The sequence below is a fragment of the Hylobates moloch genome, unplaced genomic scaffold, assembly GCF_009828535.3.
Source record: "Hylobates moloch isolate HMO894 unplaced genomic scaffold, HMol_V3 SCAFFOLD_3, whole genome shotgun sequence".
NCBI lineage: Eukaryota > Metazoa > Chordata > Mammalia > Primates > Hylobatidae > Hylobates > Hylobates moloch.
This window is the reverse complement of record NW_026652278.1, coordinates 33,762,061-33,783,160: the sequence shown is the minus strand read 5'-3', so window position 1 is coordinate 33,783,160 and position 21,100 is coordinate 33,762,061. Positions and strand designations below refer to the sequence as shown.

Here is a 21,100-nt window from a genome sequence, read left to right as displayed (position 1 = left end):
AAGCCTGGCTAATTTTTGTGTTTTTAGTAGTGACAGAGTTTCACCATATTGGTCAGGATGGTCGCAAACTCCTGACCTCAAGTGCTCTGCCCGCCTCGGCTTCCCAAAGTGCTGGATTACAGGCGTGAGCCACCATGCCTGGCATCACTTGCCCCTTCGTGAAACCGTTTTTCCATTTGGCTTTCCTTCTCCTTGGCTGGTTGCCCCTTCTTTGCTGGCCCATCTCCCTTGCCTTCCATATTCCTAAAGACTGGAATGCCCCAGGGCTAAGTTCTAGATCTTATTCTCCTATACGCCCAATTACCTGGCACACAGCAGGAATTCAAGAAGTATTGATATGACCAGAAATGTGGTTGCTACTTGCAACTCTAATTCTTCCAGTTGCCTAACCTCAGGGTTACCCCTCAGGGTTACCCTTGACTCTTCTCAATTTTTTTTTTTTTTTTTTTTTTTGAGATGAAGTTTCACTCTTGTTGCCCAGGCTGGAGTGCAATGGCACAATCTCGGCTCACCGTAACCTCCGCCTCCCAGATTCAAGCGATTCTCCTGCCTCAGCCTCCCTAGTAGCTGGGATTACAGGCATGTGCCACCACGCCCGGCTAATTTTGTATTTTTAGTAGAGACGGGGTTTCTCCATGTTGGTCAGGCTGGTCTCGAACTCCTGACCTCAGGTGATCCGCCCACCTCGGCCTCCCAAAGTGCTGGGATTACAGGCATGAGCCACCACGCCTGGCCTCTTCTCAATCTCTTTTTTTTTTTTTTTTTGAGACGGAGTCTCGCTCTGTCACCCAGGCTGGAGTGCAGTGGCGCAATCTCGGCTCGCTGCAAGCTCCGCCTCCCGGGTTCACGCCATTCTCCTGCCTCAGCTTCTCCGAGTAGCTGAGACTACAGGCGCCTGCCACCACGCCTGGCTAATTTTTTGTATTTTTAGTAGAGACGGGGTTTCACTGTGGTCTCGACCTCCTGACCTCGTGATCCGCCCGTCTTAGCCTCCCAAAGTGCTGGGATTACAAGCGTGAGCCACCGCGCCCGGCCTTCTCAATCTCTTATACCTCACATCTAATCCACCAGCAAGTCCTACTGGCTCTAATTCAAAATATGCTGAGAGCTGAGCACCTCTCATCATCCCCACTGCTGCCATCCTGGTCCAAGCTGCTGGCATCCATCCCTTGCCTAGGTCACTGCAGTGGCCTCCTAACTGGTCTCTCAGCCTCTGCCCTGTGTCTCTTCTGTCTATTCTGTTAAATTGTAGGTCAGGTCATATTATTCCCCTGCTCAAAACCTTCCAGTAACTTCTCTTCTTACCCTAAATGATGAACTACAACTGTGCCGTTGCTCTAGCTGAACCGGTCTCCTTGCTTTTCCTCAAACACCTAACACACTCTCGTGCTTGCTGTCTTATCTGTCTGGAACGATGCATCCCACCCCCAGAAATGGTTTGGCTGGCCCCCAACAATCTTACTCAAACATTATTTTTCAGAAGGTTTTCTCTGATTTCTTTTCTCCATAGATTGTTTTCCCTTCTGACAAAAAGGCAAAAAAATATACTTAGACTTTTACTTACTTATTGCTTGTCTCTTCCCATGAGGGCAGAGATTGCTACTGTGACTCAAGAGCACTGCCTGGAATACAGTGGGAGCTCAATCATACTGGTTGACTGATGACTGCCCTGTCTTTTGGGTCTTATTACATCTGGTAAAGTGAACAGTAAAAGAAGGCAGCAAGCAGCTCAGGTAGGGGTGTGATGGTGGGAACGCTCACAACTCAGGGTCTCAGGCTATCTGAAGGTGAATTATTTTCCTGTACCGTGCTGCAAAGCCTCAGTGAAATCTGAAACCGATACTTAAGTACCTCGATGCATTCCAGCTTCTCCACCCTGTGCCTGGAGCTGAGAGTGCGGAAATGTTCACAAGGCCATCCTACAAACTGTTAAGAACAGTGACTCACAGGTCAATTATACCTCAGTTCACCATTCTAAGCTACATTTCTTGACATACATTCAACCATCCATCCTAAAATGAGAAACTAGTTTCTCTCCTGACTTAACATAGCCTATTAATGGGTTCTGATGATGGCTGCTGTCTTATACTAGGATAAAATCCTTTAGAAGTAACTCTGAGCTCATTTTTACTGAGCCAACACCCTCAACCAGATGTTATACAAGTTGAAGATACTTGCTTTTTTCCTAGGTACTGAAAACCTGGAAAGAAAGATTATTATTTCCTTTACATAAACTTTCATTATCTTGAAAGACCACAGAATGGGTCGGGTGTGGTGGCTTATGCCTGTAATCCCAGCACTTTGGGAGGCTGAGGCGGGTGGATCACCTGAGGTCAGGTGTTCGAGACTAGCCTGGACAACATGGCAAAGCCCCATCTCTACTAAAAATACAAAAATTAGCTGGGCATGGTGGCGGGCACCTGTAATCTCAGTTACTTAGGAGGCTGAGGCAGAAGAATCGCTTGAACCTGGGAGGCAGAGGTTGCAGTTAGCTGAGATTGCACCACTACACTCCAGCCTGGGTGACAAGAGCGAGACTCTGTCTCAAAAAAAAAAAAAAACCAACAAAAAAAAACACAATGATTTGGCTATTTAATTCTATTATCTCTTAGTAGTTTGAGAAGGAATTCTTGTGTGTGTGTGGTTTTTTTGTTTGTTTTTCTTTTTTGAGACAGTTTCACTCTGTCACCCAGACTGGAGTGTGGAGTGCAATGACATGATGACAGCTCACTGCAGCCTCGGCCCCCTGGGCTCACCCAATCCTCCCACCTCAGTCTCCCTAGTAGCTGGAACTACAGGTGTACACCACCACATCCAGCTATTTTTGTATTTTTTTTTTAGGAACGAGGTCTCACCATGTTGCCTGGGCTGGTCTTGAAGCAATCCTCCTACCTTGGCCTCCCAAAGTGCTGAGAGGCATGAACCACCACACATAGGTATGAGCCACCATGCCTGGCTGAGAAATAATTCTTATACCTAAGGGATTCCAAGGAGGCTGCAGAATGACAAATTGCTTCTGCATATAAAACAGTTACACTTTAAAATTTTAAAAATCTGTCTAGAATATTATGTATCACTTTAGTATAAAGATGTTATTGTTCCATATCAGTCATTCTCCAGCTTGTTAATCTACTGGCTGTCTTTAGTGCATCTTAGATGCTACCCAGTAGACTGGGGAAATATTATTTTCCTGAAAAACATGTTCTGATTTAATTTCCAACAGACATCAGCTGAAAATTACTTTTAGAGTCTCTGGTCAACGTTCCTTTGACATTACCTTAAAGGCCAGAAAGAGGAAAGTTTAGGAGCAAGGTTCCTGACTCGCTCTGTAGTTTGGCATCCACTGCACCGATTTAGAACAATGGGGTTCCAGAACTGACCCACACAGAAAGTGGCCATTGGTCATGATTCCAAGGCAGCAGGAAAGAGCATAATTAGCTATAGAGGTCAATATCAATACGATCACTGGGGTTTCAAACACACATAAATATGAATGATAATATGACTATGCTTTTTAAAATTCATCAACGTGTAGCCAGTGCCTGGCTCATCGTGTGTGCTCAAGAAATATACACTAAATAAAGAAATGAATGCACAACCTCTTTTCAAATTCAGGTGTGTGAACCTCACCTAGAGATAGGGTAGCACTAGGTAGTCCTGATCAGAGCTTCTAAAAATAATATGTACTGGGAAACCTGAAAGTCTGAGAACTAACTCTTAATGTTTCTACTGCTTTGCAAGTCAACCTGTTCAGACTTGAAGGTAATGTGCTTGAGATCTAAACCTTAACTTGTTAATTAGCAACTCATTTGACTGGAAGCTCCTTGAGACCAGCGAGCACATCTATAATGTTCATCGCTATGTACCCAGCCCTCAGCACAGTGCCTGGCCCATGGTAAAAATAAATGAGTATTTCCTGGATGAATGAGTGATTGACCTGAATACCACATGGAAGCCCACAAAATGATGTTTCATTCCCCAACACACAGCAATCACAAATACTGTCTAGTATTCTACCCTGACTCTAGACAATAATTCCAAATTTAAAACTCCTAATTCTCAGTTACAGCCAAAGACTGGCTTATCTAAAACTAATACTGGACTTTTTATTTCCAATAATTGAAGTCTACGTTATTTGGATCAGTCTCTCATAGAAAAAAAAAAAAATCTTTAAAATAGAAATCTAAAAGGAGACCTTTTCTGTAATAAGCTAAGATCCTAAAGAACTCCCGAGGGTAAATCAGAATTGGGCCAGCCCTCTTGCTAAATTACAGCTGAGTTCCAACACCTTGGTCATCCAAGGTACAAGGTACACTGAGCCTTGAAATTGGTTTAAGTTGGACCTGGGCTGAGAATGACTAGTGTTTGTTTCCATGTGGAAATTCCTTCTCAGCATTTCTTAGGAAATTTATATGTCTTTCTAAATAAAAAAAAAAAAAAATCAGCTGAGAACTCTAGAAAATGAAAGAAGGTACTAGGATTCTCCTGGGAGAATAAAGCCTAACAATAAAGGCAGAGACATTAAGAGTTTAAAGAAATCCACCAATGTCAAGTTGATGCAAGAGCATACTGGCACGCAGAGTAAAATGTTAAAGGTGACATTTCTGGGAACGAGGACAAGAGTGAGTAGGAGGGCCAGGGTCTAATCAGTTAGCTTTGCTCATAGTTGTTGCTATGTAATACGTGTGTTTAGAAGAGTTGTGTTCATGGCCCTGTGTGTTGCCAACAGTGAGTCATTCTTAAAAATAAAATAAAGATTAATAAGCTTACTTGTATAGTATGCTTTATACAGATCTTATAAGGGTAGTCTAAGAAATAAAGTTTTGCAAACAAAGTCCTTAAATTAGCAATTCTGACACATGATTCTGTATAGTGCTAAATCTTGCTCAGAGAGGCAAATGTTCCATTATTTGAATACCACCCAGTAATGTTTGTCCAGTGTTTTCCACTGCATCATATTTGCTAAATAGTTCTCTATAAATGTTTTAACAGAAGAAAGGCAAAAGAAAGGATGTGAATATTGTTGTGAAATATCCCTACACAAAATCAGGAACATATCTAAAATCTGAATTAGCACAAGCAATATCAATTTCAATGGCAAAGCCAAAATCAGAACAAGCAGACAAAATGTTTTCAACATTAAAAAAGAAAATGAGCTTTCATGAGACAACACACACCCGAACAGCCCTACCCAGAAATGCTTTTTCTTTCTTTCTTTTTTTTTAATTGAGACAGAGTCTCGCTCTGTCGTCCAGGCTGTAGTGCAGTGGCGCGATCTTGGCTCACTGCAACCTCCACCTATTGGGTTTGAGCCATTCTCCTGCCCCAGTCTCCCAAGTAGCTGAGATTACAGGTGGACACCACTATGCCCTGCTAATTTTTTGTATTTTTCGTAGAGATGGGGTTTCACCATGTTGGCCAAGCTGGTCTCAAACTCCTGACCTCAAGTCATCCACCCGCCTCGGCCTCCCAGAGTGCTGGGATTATAGGCATGAGCCACTGAGCCCAGCTCCGGAAATGCTTTTGAATACACACTTAACAATTCCACCAACATCAACATAAAATGAAAACCTCTTTTTGATGCATGAAATATTAGTCACAAAACAAAGATCAACACTATCAGATAGAGCAACTAATGCTCTGTGTATTTATCATACTATTTAAAGGCATGTAAACCGATGGAACAGAATAGAAAATCCAGAAATAGAGCTGCACACCTACAACCCAGTAATCTTCAACAAAGTTGACCAAAATAAGCAATGGAGAAAGAATTCTCTATACAATAAATGGTACTGGAAAAACTAACCATACGCAGAAGAATGAAACTGGACTTCCATCTCTCACCATATACAAAAATTAACTCAAGATGGATTAAAGACTTAAATGTAAGGCCTCAAACTACACAAATCCTTGAATAAAACCTAGTTAACACTCTTCTAGACATTGGCTTAGGCAACCTGCAACAAAAACAAAAATTGACAACTGGAACCCAATTAAACTAAAGAGCTTCTGTACAGTAAAACAAACTATCAACAGAGTAAACAGAAAACCAACAGACTGGGAAAAACTGTGTGTAAACTATGCATCCAACAAAGGCCTAACATCTAGAATTTATAAGGAACTTAACAAGAAAAATCAACCCCATTAAACACTGGGCACAGGACATGAACTGACCCTTCTCAAAAGAAGACATACAAGTGGCCAACAAATATATGAAAGAAATGCTTAACATCACTAATCATCAGAGAAGTGCAACTCAAAACCACAATGAGAAACCATCTCACACCAGTCAGAAGGGGTATTAAAGTTAAAAAATAACAGATATGTTGGCATGGTTGTAGAGAAAAGGGAACACTTATACACTGTTAGTGGGAATGTAAATTAGTTCAGCCCCTGTGGAAAGCAGTTTGGAGATTTCTTTTTTTTTTTTTTTTTTTTTTTTGAGACGGAGTCTCGCTCTGTTGCCCAGGCTGGAGTGCAGTGGCGCGATCTCGGCTCACTGCAAGCTCCGCCTCCCGGGTTCACGCCATTCTCCTGCCTCAGCCTCTCCGAGTAGCTGGGACTACAGGCGCCCACCACCACGCCCGGCTAATTTTTTTGTATTTTTAGTAGAGACGGGGTTTCACCGTGGTCTCGATCTCCTGACCTCGTGATCCACCCGCCTCGGACTCCCAAAGTGCTGGGATTACAAGGAGATTTCTTAAGGGGCTAAAAGTAGAACTACCATTCGACCTAGCAATCCCAGTATTGCGTATATGCCCAAAGGAAAATTCTTCTACCAAAAACACACCTGCACTCAGTTGACTCCAGCACTATTCACTATAGCAAAGACATGAAATCAACTTAGGTGCCTATCAACAGTGGACTGGATAAAGAAATCCTGGTGGCCGGGCACGGTGGCTCACGCTTGTAATCCCAGCACTTTGGGAGGCCGAGGCGGGCGGATCACGAGGTCAGGAGATCGAGACCACGGTGAAACCCTGTCTCTACTAAAAATACAAAAAAATTAGCCGGGCGTGGTGGCGGGCGCCTGTAGTCCCAGCTACTCGGAGAGGCTGAGGCAGGAGAATGGCGGGAACCTGGGAGGCGGAGCTTGCAGTGAGCCGAGATTGCGCCACTGCACTCCAGCCTGGGCGACAGAGTAAGACTCCGTCTCAAAAAAAACTGGTGTATATACACCATGAAATAGTATGTAGCCACAAAATAGAATGAAATCATGTCCTTTGCAGCAACATGGATGCAGCTGGAGGCCTGCATCCTAAGAAAATTAAGGCTGAAGCAGAAAACCAAATATCGCGTGTTTTCACTTACAAGTGGGAGCTACATACTGGGTACACATGGACATAAAGATAGGAACAACAGACACTGAGGACCACAGGACAATGGAGGGAGGGAGGGAGGCAAAGGTTGAAAAGCTGCCTATTAGGTACTATGCTCTCTTACACAGGTGATGGGATCAATTGAAGCCCAAATCTCAGCATTATGCAATATACCCTTGTAACAAATCTGCACATGTACTCCCTGAATCTAACATTTAAAAGTTAAAATAAAATTCTATTTTAAGAGTAATTTAAAATACTAAATATTTGTGGTCTTTCAATTTTTAAATGGTTTTTGACATTTATCTTGTACTAATGTTCTTCTTTTAATGTTTTATATTATCACATTAATTTTCTGATTTTATAAATCTTCTATAGGTGTGTAAGATATTAAGGTTAGGAGAAGCTAAGCGAAGTATATGGAAGCTCTTATTTTTGCAGCTTTCTATAAATCTAAAATTATTTAAAAATGAAATTTAAGAATGTTTTTACGATGTTGATGATGGGGAAGCTATGTATGTGTGGGGGCACGGGATATGGGAAATCTCTGTACCTTCCTTTCAATGTTGCTGTTAATCTAAAACGGCTCTTACAAAAAACTAGTGGTTTAAAAAAGTCTATTATCAGGTAGAGAATATTTTTATGTTATTAAAATATACAATCATATCACGACATTGTGGCTCACAACAACAAACCATGCATTTATCATACACAAATATAAAACCTCTGAAAATGTTAGTGTAATACCAACACAGGAAAACTTGTCACCTTTGATTATGATCTCTACTACTATTCAAGAATGTGTAGTAAGTAAAAGTTTTTTAAAATACAAGGTTATAATTTAGGAATTCCAACTTCTTACTCCTGAATCTCAAATATTACTATCCTTCAGGAATTTGAAAACATTAGTTGACTACAAACAACTGACAGAAACAAATGCAAATTCCTTCTAGAGTTCAGGTGTCTTCACCTCAAGTCTTAAGATTTTCCAAATACTATGATCAGCACACAGTAAGATAACCAGACACACAAAGAGCCTAGACCACAAGAATGAGAACCCACGTGACATCAAAAACAGTCCCACTAAGACTGAATATCTTGGAATCATACATAGACTATAAAACAGCTATGCTTATCATAGGGAAAGAAAATAAAAACCAAGGCCGGGCATGATGGCTCACATCTGTAATCCCAGCACTTTGGGAGGCCAAGGCAGGCGGATCACAAGGTCAGGAGTTCGAGACCAGGCTGGCCAACATGGTGAAACCCCATCTCTACTAAAAATACAAAAATTAGCCAGGCGTGGTGGTGGGCACCTGTAATCCCAGCTACTCGGGAGGCTGAGGCAGAAGAATCACTTGAACCTGGGAGGCGGAAATTGCAGTGAGCCGAGATCGTGCCATTGCACTGCAGTCTGGGCAACGAGAGTGAGACTCCATCTCAAAAATAAATAAATAAACAAACAAACAAACAAACAAATAAATGCAGAGTTTTCAGAAGAGGCAGTAGCTACACTAAAAACCTCACTGTGGGTCTGGCACAGCACTGGTCTGACAAGGGGCCTGGCATCTCTGCACTGACAGTTACCAGGTCCCAAGTAGACCAGTTCAAAGTAACAACAGAAGTAGGAGATCTCTGAAAGCTCTGGGAGGTAGAGCAGGCAATTCAATTCAAATCCATTCAGTTAAACTCAACTCCCTTCATTAGGTAGTTGAGTCCCTACTATGTATAGAACATTATACCAGGTGTGTGGGAAATGACACACTGAATAATAGATAAAACCTGTCTTCTCAGTAAGCATATTAACAACTAAATATAATATTGATCAGAATTAGATAAATGCTGTATTGAAAGTTCTTTAAATCTTAGGCCTTACATTTTAAAATTATAACTTATACAGAACCAGATTAGAGGAGTAATGCCTGGTGCTCAAACTGGTTAATTTCCACCTCTTGAGGGATAGCTTATATTGTTGGATACACCTTTTATGAAGACAGAAAAAAAATGACCTTATGAGAAATTGGCTGTTACTGCAAGGAATAAGTAATTTTATCATATTAGCAATAGATATTATCAAAACACCTTTTGAGAAATCAATCAAATCAACATTAACATACCCAATACTGTATTTGGTGGATTCAAATTTTACAAAGTCTTTCTGAAATAGACTACACCCACATTAAGTCTTTCACAGTACTAAACTGCAATTTGTTAAAAAAGTCAGAACACTTGCTGAATAAACTAATTCTGAAAATGAAGGTCTGGGTGAATAAAAAAGAACACCAGTTTTATGTAGCACTGGTCCATTTACCCATTTAAAAACACTGCACACACAAAAAATAAAAATAAAAACACTGAAGTGTTCTTAAGCACAGAAGACATAACATTTTCCATGAACACTATTAATTCTAAAAAGTACCATTATTGGGAAATTCCTGCTACCTGAAATTTGGGAGTCTTTTATTCTCCCACCTATATATCTGATATGGTTTAGCTGTGTCCCCACCCAAATCCCATCTTGAATTCCTACATGTTGTGGGATGGACCTGGTAGGAGGTAATTGAATCATGGGGGGCAGGTCTTTCCTGTGCTGTTCTCGTGACTTAATCAGTCTCACAAGAGATGTTTTGAAAAACGGGAGTCTTCCCGCACAAGCTCTCTCTTTGCCAGCTGCCATCCACGTAAGATGTGACTTGCTCCTCCTTGCCTTCCACCATGATTGTGAGGCCTCCCCAGCATATGGAACTATAAGTCCATTAAACCTCTTTATTTTGTAAATTGCCCAGTCTTGGGTATATCTTTATCAGCAGTGTGAAAATGGACTAATACAGTAAAATGGTACCAGTAAAGTAGGGCACTGCTGAAAAGATACCCGGAAATGTGGAACTGACTTTGGAACTGGGTAACAGGCAGAGGCTGGAACAATTTGGAGGGCTCAGAAGAAGACAGGAAAATGTGGAAAAGTTTGGAACTCCCTAGAGACTTGTTGAATGGCTTTGACCAAAATGCTGATAAAGATATGGACAATAAAATCCAGGCTGAGGTGGTCTCAGAAGGAGATGAGGAACTTGTTGGGAACTGGACCAAAAGTGACTCTTGTTATGTTTTAGCAAAGAGACTGGTAGCATTTTGCCCCTTCCCTAGAGATTTGTGGAACTTTGAACTTGAGAGAGATGATTTAGGGTATCTGGCAGAAAAAATTTCTAAGCAGCAAAGCATGCAAGAGGTGACTTGGGTGCTGTTGAAGGCATTCAGTTTTATAAGGGATGCAGAGCACAAAAGTTCCAAAAATCTGCGGCCTGACAATGTGATAGAAAAGAAAATCCCATTTCCTGAAGAGAAAAACTGGCTGCAGAAACTTGCATAAGTAAGAGCAGCCAAATGTTAATCCCCAAGACAATGGGGAAAATGTCTCCAGGGCATGTCAGAGGTCTTCATGGCAACTGCACCCATCACAGGCCCGGAGGCCTAGGAGGAAAGAGTGGTTTCCTGGGTCACCGTGCTGTGTGCAGCCTAGGGAGTTGGTGCCCTGTGTTCCAGCTGCTCCAGCCATGGCTGAAAGGGGTCAATGTAGAACTCAGGCCATGGCTTCAGAGGGTGCAAGCCCCAAGCCTTGGCAGCTTCCACGTGGTGTTGAGCCTGCGGGTGCACATAAGTCAAGAATTGAGGTTCAGGAACCTCTGCCTCGATTTCAAAGGATGTATGGAAATGCCTGGATGTCCAGGCAGAAGTTTGCTGCAGGGGCAGGGCTCTCATGGAGAACCTCTGCTGGGGCAGTGCAGAAGGAAAATGTGGGGTCAGAGCCTCCACACAGAGTCCCTACTGGGGCACCACCTAGTGGAGCTGTGAGAAGAGGGCCAAAATCCTCCAGACTCCAGAATGGTAGATCCACCAACAGTTTGCACCATGTGCCTGGAAAAGCCGCAGACACTCAACATCAGCCCGTGAAGGCAGCCAGGAGGGAGGCTGTACCCTGCAGAGCCACAGGGGCAGAGCTGCCCAACACCATGGGAACCCACCTCTTGCATCGGTGTGACCTAGTTGTGAGACATGGAGTCAAAGGAGATCATTCTGGAGCTTTAAGATTTGACTGCCCCACTGGATTTCAGACTTCCATGGGGCCTGCAGCCCCTTTGTTTTGGCCAATTTCTCCCATTTGTAATGGCTGTATTTACCCAATGCCTGTATCCCCATTGTTTCTAGGAAGTAACTAACTTGCTTTTGATTTTACAAGCTCATAGGCAGAAGGGACTTGCATTGTCTCAGATGAGACGTTGAACTGTGGACTTTTGAGTTAATGCTGAAATGAGTTAAGACTTTGGGGGACTGTTGGGAAGGCATGATTAATTTTGAAATGTGAGGACATGAGATTTGGGAGGGTCCAGGCGGAATGATATGGTTTGGCTGTGTCCCCACTCCAATCTCATCTTGAATTCTTATGTGTTGTGGGAGGGAGCCGGTGGGAGATAATTGAATCATGGGGGCAGGTCTTTCCTGTGCTGCTCTCGTGAGAGTAAGTCTCATGAGATCTGATGGTTTTGAAAAATGGGAGTCTCCCTGCACAAACTCGCTCTTTGCCTGCTACCATCCATGTAAGACGTGACTTGCTCCTCCTTGCCTTCCACCATGATTGTGAGGCCTCCACAACCATGTGGAATTCTAAGTCCATTAAACCTCTTCATTTTGTAAATTGCCCAGTCTCTGGTATGTCTTTATCAGCAGTGTGAAAATGGACTAATACAGTATCTAATGCAAGAATTGTTTACAGGTTTATCTTGAAACTTGTAGGTATAGAAAGTGATGGAGAATCTGGAGTTTGCTAGGGCTTTGGGAATGTAACACCCAGCCAAGGTTCCCTCAGAATTCTTTTTCAGGGACTCTGAAATCAAGGTATCTGGCATTCCCCTGAGAGCTCAGGTACTCATATTAAATGAACACCTTTTTGAGGACTTGTCTAAGCATCTACTTCATGCTGTAGCTTGAGGGTAAATGCTCCTGCTGTTCAGTACAAGCAACCCAGCGACCTGGCTCCCTAGCTATCCCCTAATCAATTACACTGAATGTGCTCTAGGACCCCTTCTACCACAGCATCTCTTAGTCTGCAGTTCCCTTAGAACTCTGCCCACATGCATAATAGTCCTTTCCTGAGAATATTTTAAATAGAGGTTTCCCTCTCTTTCTGCTATACCATCTTTCAGAAGATTACTTGATTTCCAATAATACTTTTTTATTGGAATTTTTTAATTATATTATTTCCATTCACTTTTATAGACCTAAAGTAGAAAGGGAGGGAGGTAGCTATGTGTGCTCAGTCTGCCATCTTGATCCAGGATCTCTGGATCACCATTCTGCTTTTATCTCTTATTAGTATCCTGCTATTCCTAGACCCCCTGGGTTGCTTTCTATTATTGACTTTCCTGATGACACGTAAGTTCAAAGGTCTCTGGTACACAAGCCAAAAGTGACATGCATTCACGTTCTTGGGCCCTAGACCAATTGCCGTTGGTTGCCTCCCTCTCGTACTCTTCCTATTTATAAATTTTTTCTCCTGTGAGTCTGGTGAATATGAATGAAGTCTCCAGAGGCTTATCACTCCCAAATTAAGGGAAATAATTTGAATTTTTCAATGTGCCAGGTAGGAGGCAGTGAACTATAGTTGTTAGAAACATAAGCTTAAATCCCAACTCCCTTGGCAAATCACTTAATCTCTTTTCAAATTTAATTTAAATTTTTTTTTTTTTTTTTTTTTTTAGAGACAGGGTCTATGTTGCCCAGGCTGCTCTTGAACTCCTGGGCTCTAGCGATCCTCCTATCTCAGCCTCCCAAAGTGCTGGTATTACAGGCTTGAGCCTACTCAATATCTATGTCTTAGTTTCCTCATCTATAGAGTAGCCATATGAATTATCACTGTACCTTTAGGGTAGCTGTGAACATTCTTCCTGTAGGCAAATTCTAACACATGATTACTAATATGGTAATAAGTGTTAGCTATTACTATTATTAAAATCTACTCCCTTGGCCAGACATGGTATCCCAGCACTTTGGGAGGCCAAGGTGGGTGGATCACTTGAGGTCAGGAGTTCGAGACCAGCCTGGGCAACGTGGCAAAACCCCATCTCTGCTAAAAATAGAAAAATTAGCCAGGTGTGGTGGCATGCATCTGTAATCCCAGCTATTTGGGAGGCTGAGGCATAAGATCACTTGAACCCGGGAGGCACAGGTTGCAGTGAGCCAAGGTCTCATCACTACACTCCTGCCTGGGTGACAGAGTAAGATTCTGTCTCAAAAAAAAAAAAAAAAAAAAAGGAAAAAAAGAAATCTACTCTCTGGACAGCAAAGATACAAGATGGAGTTTTCTCATGAGTCTTAACCTGGAAGTCTTTAGTGCTTAGTGGAGCCCGATTAAAGGAAGTTCTACTTAGGGACTTCCCATCTGCACCACTGCTATGGATGCCATAGCAGAATAAGAGACATAAATGTCCCGGAGGGATACGTGTCTCCGAGGTATGAGATTTTTTTTTTTTGGAGACAGGGTCTCACTCTGTTGCCCAAGCTGGAGAGCAGTGGCATGATCATTGCTCACAGCAACCTCTGTCTCCCAGGTGCAAGCAATCCTCCCACCTCAGCCTCCCGAGTAGCTGGGACTACCGGGATATACCACCATGCCTGGCTAATTATTTTTTGTATTTTTTTGTAGAAGCAGGGTTTGGCCCTGTTGCCCAGGCTGGTCTCAAACTCCTGGGCTCAAGCAATTCACCCACTGCAGCCTTCCGAAGTGCTGGGATCACAGGTGTGAGCCACCACACCCGGCAAGGTTTAAGATTCTTTATCTGAGAAGCAAATGAAGTCAGGAGGCTGCAGCAGTCATAGGCTCAAAGCAGAGTCAGAGGCTCAAGACAGCCTATCTAGGGTGATGAAATAAGAAATTAGGTAGTGAGGCTGGGTGCGGTGGCTCACGCCTGTAATCCCAGCACTTTGGGAGGTTGAGGCGGGCGGATCACCTGAGGTCAGGAGTTCGAGACCAGCCTGACCAACATGGAGAATTCCCATCTCCACTAAAAATACAAAATTAGTCAGGCATGGTGGCGCATGCCTGTAATCCCAGCTACTCAGGAGGCTGAGGCAGGAGAATCGCTTGAACCTGGGAGGCAGACGTTGTGGTGAGCCAAGATCGCGTCATTGCACTCCAGCCTGGGCAACAAGAGCGAAGCTCTGTCTCAAAAAAAAAAAAGAAGCCAGGCGTGGTGGCTCATGCCTGTAATCCCAGCACTTTGGGAGGCCAAGGCAGGTGGATCACCAGAGGTCAGGAGTTCAAGACCAGCCTGGCAACATGGCAAAACCCTGTCTCTACTAAAAATACAAAAATTAGCCAGGTGTGGTGATGGCGCATGTCTGTAATCCCAGCCATTTGGGAGGCTGAGGCAGGAGAATCACTTGAGCCCAGGAGGCGGAGGCAGCGGTGAGCCAAGTTCATGCCACTGCATTCCAGCCTGGGCAACAGAGCGAGACTCTGTCTCAAAAAAAGAAAAAAAAAAAAGAAAAGAAATTAGGTAATGAAAATGTAAATCATTTTTTGTCCATCGAGGATGGTAACATATCCTTAAAAAGCCTGGGTAGGCTGTTTCTGGGACTTGTGAGTGTCAAGAAACAGGTATATATTATTTCCTCGTCACTTACCTCTTAGTTGCTGGAGTTCCATATTCAAACTTTCAATGTTACTTTCACAGAACTTGAGATCCTCGAGGGTCTCTGCCCTTGATGATTCATCCTGCTTCTCCTCCAGCATGAGGTTTAGCTCTTCTTGAGCTCTACTGTACATATCCAAGTCCTGCTCCATTTCCTCAATCCTCACCAGCACTAAGGGGCATGGGGAGGTCTGGTCCAGACTCTTTCCCATATGTCCGGGGCCCTCCTTTTCTAAGGTCTCACAGGTAGGACGGTGTCGAGATAGGAGCTTGGGGGATACCGCATTTGTTCTCTGCTGTGCTGAGGGAGGCAGGGGAGCTGGGCGAGAGGGTCGCACCACCAAGGGTGGTGCAGGTTTTAGGTTCTGGTCAACCAGCAAATGGGGAGAAGTGGATACTGGAGTATAGGGACGAGGTGGCGGTGGCCTTAGGGCCTTTCTCCTTTCCGGCAGCTCCTGTTCGGTGATTAACTTTGAGGAACCTCGGACAATATCCTTCTCAGAGTTAAAGTCCATGATTGAAAAGTGGCGTAAAATTTTATCTGGCTCTGTGCCGGGCGCTGCCAAGCTCTTCTCAAACTCGATTAGCTGTTGTGTCAGCTTCGAGTCCAGGTCAGTGCTGCCGTCTCCCTGTGAATGTGTTGCTGCTTCCGTAACAAGCCCTTGGGCTTGCGGACCAGGCTTCATCTCCAATCTCTCTGAGACGGAGTAAACGCTGGACATGTGGTGCTTTTTAGCATAACTGGCTAGGCCGTGGAGCTGAGGACTCGATTGGCTGGGTTTGACTACTCTTGAAGCTGAAACAGAAGAGCCCCTGTAAAGAGGGAGCACTGGCTTCTGAAGAGTTTTTAGCTGGGAATACATTCTTTTGGGAGGTAGGCTGGCATAGTCTCTAGTCCTTGCTTCTAGGGGAAGAAGGTCAGGGTACTGTTCTGAGTGCAGGTGGCTTCCTCCCACTGTAGAATAATACTGGCTTTTCTGCAAGTTGGGATGAAAAGGGACCTGAGGTTGGGAGGAAGTACCATTGACTACCTCTGAAGGGTCAGAGGTGGGAGAGTCTGTGGCAAGAGGCATTTCCCACTCCACGCCTGGGCTTCTCGGGGGCCCTCCTGTGGTGTCCTCATCATGATAAGAGTTTCTGTCTGCATCATACTCTGAAGTCAGATGACCGAGGGGAGAAGTGGGTGCTTCAGAAATAATGCAGTCAGGCTCCTCGGCCTCATGGTCACCGGTTTCGTGTCTTTGTTCCTCTACTCCTAAGGAGTTCTCCAAACAATCCAAAGAAGTTTCCGGGATCCTGGCAAGGTTGCCTTCCTGGGGCAGAGCCATGGTTTCCTCCACCCGTGTGTCAGGACATAATTTCACAAACCGGTAAGGAAAGATGCCTGTCCTGCCCTTCAGGGATCCTTCCAGCCAGCCATCTTCCAAGGTCGCCAGAATTCGGATTTTATCCCCGACCTCGAAATCCAGCTCATTTGGCTCCAGGGCTTGGAATCTGTACAGGGCGACCCCGTAGGTCCCTGGCTCCTCCTCATCCTCATCTGGCCCTATCTCTTCTTCTCCTACAGGGGTATCTACTTCACCATTAACAATGCAGTCATCTTGATTTCCAGAACTTACCGACTCATCCACAGTCCTCAAGGGCCCCAAGAGCTCTACAAAACCTTCTGGAAAAATGCCTCTTCGGCCCTCTAACTCCCCTTCAAACCAGCCTGGTTCAGGAACTCCAATAATGGTGATCACATCCCCTTCCCTGAAGTCCAGCTCTTCATCCAGCTGAGCAGAAAGCCCCATCAGGGCCCGGGCTTGTCCCATGGAATATGCCGGAATCTGAAACAGGGCGCTCTGGGAGTGCCACTGCCGGCTCTGTGAGGAGAGGCAGAGCTCGCGGACACACGAAGATGGGAAGAAGCCCCGTGCGCCCCAGCAGCTTCGGCCCTGCAGCCAGCCTGCAGTGGGAATGCCATCGAGAATCACCAGGTCACCTAAAGAAAAGAGGAGCAGAGATGGTGACCTCAGTCATCACCCAGCAGAACATTATCACGACTAATAGTGCAACCTCTCATTTTAAACAGCTACCAAATTCAAGGAAATACACCTAGAGCTTTAGGAGCATGAACAATTTTGACAATTTATTGAATTGGAGCAGTTCTATGAAACTGTAGTTTTCAGAGTGATCCATGGAACCATAGGGGTGGGTCTCCGAGATCCTAGCAGAGAATCTGTGAGGTCAAAACCATTCTCATAATAACACTAAGACTTTATCTACATATTTTATTCTGCTGACTTTTGTAATCTCTGTGAAAAAGGAATGGTGATTAAAACTGCTGGCCAGCTCGGTGTGGTGGCTTATACCAGAAATCCGAGCACTTTGGGGAAGGCCAAGGCAGGAGGATTGCTTGAGACCAGGAGTTCAAAACCAGCCTGGGCAACATGTTAAGACCTTGTCTCTACAATAAATTTAAAAATTAGCTGTGCCTTGTGGCTCATGCCTGTAGTCCCAGCTATTCAGGAGGCTGAGGTGGGAGGATAGCTTGAACCCAGGAGGTCAAGGCTGCAGTAAGCTGTGATTTCACCACTACGCTCCAGTCTGGGTGACAGAGCAACACTTGTTTCAAAAATAAAAATAAAATGGCTGGGCGCGATGGCTCATGCCTGTAATCCGAGCACTTTGGGAGGCCAAGGCAGGTGGATCACTTGAGGTCAGGAGTTCGAGAGCAGCCTGGTCAACATGGTGAAACCCCGTCTCTATTAAAAATACAAAAATTAGCCGAGCATGGTGGCACGTGCCTGTAGTCCCAGCTATTCGGGAGGCTGAGGCAGAAATTAAACTCAGAAGGCAGAGGTCGCAGTGAGCTGAGATCACACCACTGCACTCCAGCTTGGGCAACAGAGCAAGACTCCATCTCAAAAAAAAAATTAATTAATTAAAAATTGCTGGCAATTCATAAGCAAAGGCAGTAGCCACAAATTACACGAATAGTCACTGTATGGTCATTGTATTCTTCATAACCATGTACTCACAGTTTTTTAAAAAGCCATTTTCAGTTAAGAAGCAATACAAATTATGCACTGTGTTAAATCTCAACCCTTAAGAACAATTCTCTTGTAATATTCTGTGTGACAATACAGGAATTACACATAAAGCACTTTTACTGGCTGAGGAGAAGCACGAGTAACTGAGTTACATGCCTGAACCATCTGTTTATTTTCACATAACACCATTTTATGTGCAAGAATGAATAACAGACAACTATGTTTATTCAGACTTAGATATCTGGCAGATGTTTCCTCCAAAATGAAAGTGAGTCTGAAACATCAAGGAGAACAAATGACAGTATTTGTTGCCAATGATAAAATTCCAACTTCCAAGAGAAAATCAGAATTTTGGAAAACTTGTATCTACTACCACAGGCTTGGCAGCTTTCCCATATTTAAAGATTCTTCTGATGAGATAGTAACAAATATGATTTTTTCATATTGTATGTTGAAATGGTCAACATTTGGAATAACTGAGTAGCTAATTAAATCAATATTTCCCAAATGACAAATGCATGCTGGTATAAAATCATTCATGGCTAAAAGATTCACACTCCAAAAGCAAGACAGATTAATGAATTTTAGTGTAATATTATGAAAGTTCACCAACATAGTTTCAGATCCCACACTGCAATTAACTCATAAGAAATTACCAATCGTTGAATTTTGGTGCAGTGTCAACGATGAATATTTGCAATTATTTGAAAAGACTATTAAAATACCTTTTCCCGTCTCCCATTGCATATTTGTGTAAGGCTGGATTTTCTTCACATAATTCCATGAAAACAACACATTGCAACAGATTGAATACAGATGCAAATAGAATCTGGTTTTCTTTTAGTAAGTCGAACATTAAAAATATTTACAAACATGTAAAGCAATGTCATTCCTCATTAATTTTTTTTGTTTGGAAAGCTATACTTATTTTTCATAAAAATATGTTATTTATGTTAATATGTAATGGGTTTTTAATAGATTGATAAAACAAGTTTTAAAAATTCCCAGTTGTAATAGCTAATATGATAAATATCAACAGACACAGCCCACATAAACAGAAGCTCTTTGGGAAAAATACAATAATTAGCCAGGTGTGGTGGTGCCCACCTGTGGTTCCAGATACTTGGAAGGCTGAGGCAGGAGAGTCACTTGAACCTGGGAAGTCAAGGCTGCAGTGAGCCGTGGCTGTGCTACTGCACTCCAGCCTGGGCGACAGAGAAAGACACTGTCTCAAAAACAAAACAAAAAACCCCCAAAAAACCAAAAAAGCTCTTTGGGGTCTCAATAACTTTTAAGAGGATACAGGGAGGCCAGGTACAGTGGCTCACATCTGTAATTCCAGCACTTTGGGAGACTGAGGTAGAAGGATTGCTTGAGCAGAAGAGTTCAAGATCAGCCTGGGCAACATAGCGAGACCTCATCTCTATTTAAAATTAAAAAAAAAATCAGCCGGGTGTGGTGGTGAGCGCTGTAGTCCCAGCTACTTGAGAACCTGAGGCAGGAGGACGGATTGCTTCAGCCCAGGAATTTGAGCCTGCAGTGAGCTATGGTGGCACCACTGCACTCCAGCCTGGGCAACAGAGCGAGACCGTGTCTCAAAAAAAAAAAAAGGGTTCTTTGTTGGAGATGAAGGGTATGGGCAGTGAATGTTCGATCATGTTCTCCAGAGGCCTTCCTGAACTGTCCCTATCCTGAAAATATATTAAAATGAGATCTTAAAAGAAGGTACCAATAATCACCACTTTTGTTTTTGAAAATAACCAATTTTCAGGTTATCCTCACAAAATGTAAGCTGAACAGTTAGCATCTATCTTATTGTAGAAGAAGTTGAGTAAAGAAAGGATAAGAGCACAGTATATGTTTCTGGAAAAATGAAATTAAAATTCAGTTCTATATGATTTATGATTTAATTTTGAAAAAATTACTCTAATTTTATAATCAATTGTTTTATAACAAACTCTTATCTGATTATAAGCTGTTCATTTGTAGATTATCTATTTTAATTTTACAGTTAAGATTAAAGTTAATCTTACCTATACTTTTATAGTTAAAATTTCCTTCTCACTCAGTACCCAAGTCAGAGGTGCTCAAGGAATGCACCTGGCCTAGGTAAAATAAGATCTGGGTAGCAAAGCACCTGGCAAAATCCTATGAGTCATTTTATAGTCAAGCACATTGGAAAACCAGTTGTCTTTTATGCTCTTGATTTTTATATGCTCTTGATTTTTATATGCTCTTGATTAAAAAAAATTTAGGCCAGGTGCGGTGGCTCACACCTGTAATCACAGCACTTCGGGAGACCGAGGTGGGTGGATCACCTCAGGTCAGGAGTTCAAGACTAGCCTGGCCAACATGGTGAAACCCTGTCTCTACTAAAAATACAAAATTATCCGGGCAGGGGGGTGCATGCCTATAACCCTAGCTACTCGAGAGGCTGAGGAAGAAAAATGGCTTGAACGTGGGAGACAGAGGTTGCAGTGAGCTGAGGCTGCACCATTGCACTCCAGCCTGTGTGACAAGAGCTAAACTCCATCTCAAAAACAACAACAAAAAATTAAGTCTACTCAGGCAAGGCAGCTATTGCCTGTAGTCTCAGCTACTCGTGAGGCTGAGGTGGGAAGACTGCTTGAGCCCAAGAGTTCAAGGCTACAGTGAACTATGATCAGACCACTGAACTCCAGCCTGGGTGACAAAGAGAGGCCCTGTCTCTAAAAAATAAAATAAAATAAACAAATAAGAAAAAAAAAACTAAGTCTGTCTTATATTCCCAAGTAGGTTACAGGTTCTTTAATGGTAGGTACCACCTTCTCTTTGGTATCTCAAGAGTCTGGTATGATGCCTTTTGCATGGCAAGCACTTGATGTTCATTTGCTAATGATGATTATTCTTCAACTCCAACTCCCAAATAAATTCATTACATTCTGCTTTCCAAACTGACTTTTGCTGCTAATTTCCTTTTTTCTTCTAATTCCTTCTTTCAAAATATTTCTTCCTTTTTTCTTTTCTTTTTTTTTTTTGTGGAGACAGGGTCTCACTCTATCACCAAGGCCGAGTGCAGTGG

General features: G+C 43.1%; 1 protein-coding gene across 2 annotated transcripts in view; it reads right to left on the bottom strand.

Moving 5' to 3' along the window:
* DNMBP (dynamin binding protein) overlaps positions 1-21,100 on the bottom strand; it is a 129,702-nt gene that overhangs the window by 60,583 nt on the left and 48,019 nt on the right. For both annotated transcript variants that reach the window (XM_032180471.2, XM_058436107.1), the window contains one exon: positions 14,997-16,988. In XM_032180471.2, the coding sequence (XP_032036362.1) occupies positions 14,997-16,988 (1,992 nt within the window). The remainder of the gene's footprint in view (positions 1-14,996; positions 16,989-21,100) is intronic.